Source organism: Bidens hawaiensis, unplaced genomic scaffold, assembly GCF_021521415.1.
Source record: "Bidens hawaiensis isolate Kalapana, Puna unplaced genomic scaffold, B.hawaiensis_p1.1 tig00000702_1, whole genome shotgun sequence".
Lineage (NCBI taxonomy): Eukaryota > Viridiplantae > Streptophyta > Magnoliopsida > Asterales > Asteraceae > Bidens > Bidens hawaiensis.
The window spans coordinates 2,312,734-2,319,263 of record NW_027491042.1 but is presented as its reverse complement, the minus strand read 5'-3'; the positions used below and the strand labels follow the sequence as shown (position 1 = coordinate 2,319,263).

General features: G+C 33.3%; 1 protein-coding gene across 1 annotated transcript; it reads right to left on the bottom strand.

Annotated features, from left to right (window-relative positions):
• Nucleotides 1–291: 291 nt before the first annotated feature.
• Nucleotides 292–5,210, bottom strand: LOC143533046 (putative aldo-keto reductase 4). The gene is made up of 6 exons (XM_077027930.1): nt 4,727–5,210; nt 4,489–4,633; nt 1,568–1,626; nt 1,332–1,504; nt 891–993; nt 292–794 (listed from the first exon to the last, which is right to left on the bottom strand). The coding sequence occupies exons 1-6, from the start codon at nt 4,943–4,945 to the stop codon at nt 468–470; spliced, it is 1,026 nt and encodes a 341-aa protein (XP_076884045.1). The 5' UTR covers nt 4,946–5,210; the 3' UTR covers nt 292–467.
• Nucleotides 5,211–6,530: the final 1,320 nt, after the last annotated feature.

Below are 6,530 nucleotides of genomic sequence, written 5' to 3'. Positions count from 1 at the left end.
GTATCACCAACAAACACTTCCCTTGAAAATCCTACGGTATCCATCAGTAAATTTTTTACTGACTAATTACCGAGGGTTTAATGTGTGGACCTGCCAATCGGTAAACTAATTCAAAATAAAATGAATAAATTAAAATTTAACTAAATTTCTTTAAAATTTTATACAGATTTGAAAATAAGTACAAAACTGAAATAAATACATATCTAAAAACCATCACAATAACTGAAATTAATAAAATGACTCATCGATCACTACTATAATTCGATTCTGGATCTGAATTCACATTTTTATTGTAAAAACATGTTGCTAGCAAACTATATGATTATTTCTAGTGCTGCATAGAAATAGAGATTTTAGTTCTTCAAGACCATTATATATGGATACCATATTCACAAATACGAAGTAAGATTTCAACTTGTTCCAACACAAATCTATTACTCAAAACATCATGACATTATAAGAGTGAGTTATTTCCATGATGACAAAGGAATAGTCTCAACGTTTGAAAGAGCCAAGATTGTTGGATGTAATCTACTCCCCTTAAACGCATCTGCAATAGATTCAAGCTCAACCATGTCCTGCGGCGAGAGTTTGATTGACAATGCTCCAATGTTTTCATTAAAGTTCTCCATCTTTGACGTGCCTGGGATGGGACTCAGGTCATCCCCTTGGTGTAGGACCCATGCTAAGGCCAACTGAGATGTGGTGCATCTTTTCTTTCGTGCAATTTCATTAAATTTATCAAACAAGACCAGGTTGTGTTCAAGATTCTCCCCTTCTAATTTGGGAATAGTCTACAAACAAAATTTTAGAAATTAATCACAATCTATATGTTAAATTATTAGTGAAAACTATGTTAATTAGTTTAATATGCGAAGAATTACAAAAACCTTCCTCAAATCGTCATTTGTAATGTCCTCAAGCAACCTGCGCCCGGAAGCTAAAAACCCACTTCTGAGAGGACCATATGGAACAATCCCAATGCCTAACTCTCTGAAAATCATAACACAAAATGTATCATACTGTCTACAACGCAAGCTTTCTTCCCCCGCCCGTGATGATGTGGACTGTGGAGTGCAAGTTGGCACCTCCCTTCCTACACGCATCGTTGGGCTGCCCCTCCGGAGTGCGGCTTTTCTTGATCACAAACACTTATGTTCGGATTTTATCTCTTTTTGTCTCATAAATTATATAATTAAAATATTAAAAAGTGTACTAGACTTGGTACGAATGGTTGTAGCGTTGCGGACAAACTTACCGGTAAGAGATGGATTCTTATAGAGAAAACAACGTTATAACTAAAAGATATAAAAACACATGTATTATATTACCTGCAAGTTGGAATAACATCTTTTTCATGAACTCTAGTCAACAGTGACCACTCTAACTGCACAGCTGTAATGGGATGAACAGCATGGGCTCTTCTAATAGTGGAAGGTGAGGCTTCAGAAAGACCTATATATTTTATTTTACCTTCTTCAACTAGTTTCTTGAGCTCTCCCATCTACAAACAAACATACATGTAAACAAAACATAGATAAATAGAAATAGATCTCTGAATGCTAACCGTGATCTCGATTGGAACACGAGAGTTGGTGCGATGGAAATAATACAGATCAATGTAATTGTGACATTCGTCAAATTTGAGTCTCGCTTTTATATTCGTTTTATATTCATTTTATAACATGTCGATTTTCGCGTTTTATGTTAATGAATTATACTTCGTATTTGAGGTTAAACTTGTAAATCCGAACCGGTATTATAACTCTAGCGTGTGTGAGGTTTGTCAAAAGTCCGTTAGTTTTAGTTTATAAGTTTGGTTAAATAAACCTTAGGGGACTAAAGTGTGATTTTTCCTTAAAACTATTCAAGAATTGATTTACTTACAACTAAATATCAAACATTTATAACTTGAGGTGCTAAAGTTAAATATTTATAAACCATCATATATAAACCAACAAACCCTAACCCTACCTTATTATCTCTTTCAGTCGTCACCCACCTCCAGCCGATTTCCGGCCGCCGCCGCCGCCTCCGGCCACGAACTCCGGCGAGTCCCGACGCACCACCACTAAACCACCACCACCATCCACAACATCACCACCATCTCAGCCACCTCCTCAATCTGACACCACCACCCCTCGTTTTTCCGGCAGCCCGTAGCCCCCCCTCGCTGCTCGTTTTTCCGGTGACCGGAAAACCTGCCACCAGTGTACCACTGTCTCTCTCGTCTCTCTCTTCGGACTCTCTCTCTCTCTCTCTCAGAACTCTCTGTATCTCTCTAACTCTCACTCTCTCTCTCTCGGCTCTCTATCTCTCTCTCACTCTCCCTCTCGGTCTCTCTTTATCTTTCTTCTCTCTCTCTCTTTTGTTTCCGTCTTCTGCTCGGTTCCTTTTTCGGTATAGAGCCACGACTCGTAAACATATAAAAGGTAAATAATTTGGGATTTGGTATTGTTAATTTTCATATATCGATTTGTCGGAATTTGATTGTTAATAATTGGTTTGGTAGTATCGGTTATGTTTTTGGTCAAATACTTTGAAACGAATCGGGTTTGCGTTGTTGGTATGAATTGGGTAAAGATGAACACCCGGGAAATGGATATAATAAGTTCTTTAGTTTAATTATTTTTGTTCGGTTTGGTTGGTACGTTTATTAAATTAGAGGTCTCAGATTCGGGTCATCCTAGATCGGTTTTTGGTATTAATTCTTGTTATACTTAATAAATTTATTATTACTATTAGTATTAACATAAATACGTAAAGATTATTATTATTATCATTATTATTATTAACTAGATTATATTATTATTATCATTATTATTATTAACTAGATTGTCATTATTTTAATCATTATTATTATTAACAAGATAATTATTAGTATTATCATTATTATTATTAACAAGATTATTATTATTATTATTATTATTATTATTATTATTATTATTATCTTTTAACAAAACTATTATTATTATTTTTTTTATAATAATAGATTGTTATTATTATCTTTATTATTATGATTACTAAGGAATATATTACAATCTAGTATTGTTAATATCATCCACTTGTTTTATTAATCCGAAACCCATGTCGGGCCTAGTTGTCGTTTAACGATATCGTTACTTGAGTTATATTCTTATCACTAATACTACTATTATTAAAAATGTTATAATATGACATATATAATTATTATAATAATTATTATTATTAGTAAAATTCAAATCTATTAATAATGTATAATCAACAACAAAAGTAATTATTATTATATTTGTTATTACTATTACTATTATTAGTTTTAACAACAATCCTTGAGTGGTAGTATATCTTTCTATATCATCAACATTATCTTATACATATCTCTATATATATATGTATGTATATATATATATATATAAAACATACTTTAAAATCATTATTATCATTTCTATCTTTAATATTAATAATACTATTATAAACTTTATTATCTATTCGTTTCTATATAATCGACTTTTAAATTAAACCCGTCTTGTCTCTATTTAATATTGGTTTAGTTATTTAAAAGCCCAATAAAATAATATTATTTTATTTTAAATTTAGCAATTTACTACGAGTCTCTAATCATTTACCGAAAATCCGATTTACAACCGAACCTCCTCGTTCAATGTTTCAAATGTAGTTTCAACTAAAGTCAAGTTCATTAATATATTATTTATTCGTTTTCATTTAGCTTTCAAGTCGGATTCGTTCGTTTCGTTCGCAAGCTTTCTGTAGTTCGATCATTTATTATTTCTCGATTCGTCAATCGAGGTGAGTACATTTCATCCCCCGTTTTCTCTTTTATGTTTTGGGGGTAACATGCATACTTATTCAAAACAAGAATGATTTATTATACATTTTTCTCAAACCACAAACTTTAGGGTATATGATACTTGGAATACTTGCTCTTTTGTGTGTTATATGCCTCATATGCTTTACGTGCGCGAGTGTTTATTTTTATGTTGTTGTTGAGCCTCATTAAGTATGATCATACGCTCCCTTAACTACTTAGCCTTGTGCTAGTAGAATAGGGCCTCATTATCCGAGTATGTCGGTTGTTACCGAGTAGAAAGGATCCTCATTTACATATGTTTTGTATGCCACGATTGATGCTTTTATTTATAGTCTCGTATACGTTTGTGGATTTCGCTCATATTATATATACTCAAACTATGAAATTGCTCACCAACATACGTGTTGACAAAATATTATTTTATGCATTGTTACAGGTTTGACTTTTATCGACTTAAGGACTTGACGGAAAACGTTACCAAGACTATTAGGATATTAGTAAAACGAACAATATATTTGTTTACTTGTGTTCAATTTGTTTGTATGACTAAGATGTGTTGTTTATTGATTTGTGAAATAAATGACTTGATTAAATATTTTCACTTTAATAGTGTCTTGTGTATTTGTCCAATCACGTTGCACCCCGGCATGTTCCGCCTTTGGTCGGGGTGTGACAGTAATCAACATCAAGGCGTTTTAAACTGGCTTCACAACAAGCCCTAACATACTCCGGATCACCACGGATATCAATTGACTCCCACTCAAAAGATTTGAACCTGAATTTCGTTGCCAATTGCACACTTCCTCTTTCCAACCCCTTCAACGGCTGAGTCCCAAAAGAAAACGAGAAATACTATAAACAACACACACGACTTGACAAGATAATAAAAATAATCGCACGACCAACATATATATCAACCTTTCCTATGAAGATTTCATTTGTTAGAGGTCCGTAGAGGTCAGAGGTGTCGAGATGAGTGACACCAGAGTGGACAGCATGGTGCAAGAGTTTGATCATGTCTTCCTCGGGCTTGCCCGGTCCATAGGCACTATTGGTCAGGCTCATGCATCCTAATCCGAGAGATGACACCTCCATACCTTGTGATCCAAGCTTAATCCTTCTCACTCCGCTTGCCATTTTGTAAATCTAAATAATATTGTTATTACTATTGCAGATTTTATAAAGCAAGATAACCTCCACAAATGCATATATAGATTAGAACCGAGGGTTGGTAATAAATTATTAAACTCATGTACCTCATGTCATGTCATGTATTATTCATTTATTTTTGTTTGTAAGTATAGTGTCATAGATGGGGACTGGGGCTGAGCATGCGCATTTGTCCTCTAGGAAATCAAGGTGCATCCATGGCCATGGCTACGTTAATCCCGCTCATTTTCTTTCAATAAATATATATATATACACACTCCGCTAGACATGTAAACAAACCAAACAAACACGAACATGACATGTTTTATGTTTGTAATCGTCCGTTTAACATTAACCAAACAATCGACTATTTGGCATTAAAGTATGCTTATTATTCATTGGTAGATAGATGCATGTTAATTTGGATTATTTTTTTCTAAGATTGTCTTTTAGAGAAAAATTATATTCAATAAAGTGGAAATGACAATAATGGTAGGCGCAGTTTAAAATAAGCAAATGAATTATTTTATTTCAAGTCAAATTTATAAGTCTTTTTAGTGGGTACGTCATTTTTTGTGATTGGTAGATACATACATATTAGATTATTTATTTTTTTCTAAGATTGTCATTTAGAGAAAAGTTCAAAATCACTGTTAGAGAAAGACTGGAAGTTTGTATCAAATGACAAATTAACATCTCTTTCTGATTTTTCTGTTGATAAATATGCTCGATGGACCACTTTATTCCGTGGCGTAGATTAGCTCATAACCTCAAACAGTTGTTGTGCAAGCCTCTTAGGTTGTTTGTGTGTGTGGTGGGGGGGGGGGGGGGGTTGACCACATTTTTTTCACCGGGCTCGAATTAACGAGCATGCGTACTCGAATAGGTGACGATTATACGAATAATGCTTGTATTTGTTATAAAAACAAGTTGTTTTTGAAAGTCACAAATCATGATTAAAGATGCTATGAAACACTTTCAAAAAGCGTAGGCAACAATTATAATCCATAATATCGAATTAACGAGCGATCTCATTCTTTTTTGGCGAGCGAACCCAGTATCATTTTATAAAAAATCATTTGACCCTACTGATTATGGAAAATTTAGTTAAAAAATTCTTTTAGAAATGAATATATTTTTATAAAATAGAAAAAACTTTAAAAACTATAAAAATTATTGACAAACATTATATGTGGGCCAAATACCCCATATATGCATATATAGATTATACAAAAAAAAAAGACAAGAGCTCAAAATTATATATATAATGTCAATAAACTTAATTTACATTCTTAAATATAATATTTAAATAGAAATTAAATGAAAAAACGGTCATCGCCTCAACGACCGATCAATTGTGTTTCTATCGACCATCGCCTTTTCGCCTTCGCCAGTTTGCCTCAAGGCTTCGACCATCACTGTGACTAATATTGGTTGGTCTATCGTTTGTTGAAACTAGCATCAGTTTTACATGTTGCAACAACAAGTGTTGATAGATGTTTATCTTCAATGAAGAACGTGAAGACAAATTTGCGTAATCGGATAGGTGACGATTATATGAATGATGCTTGCA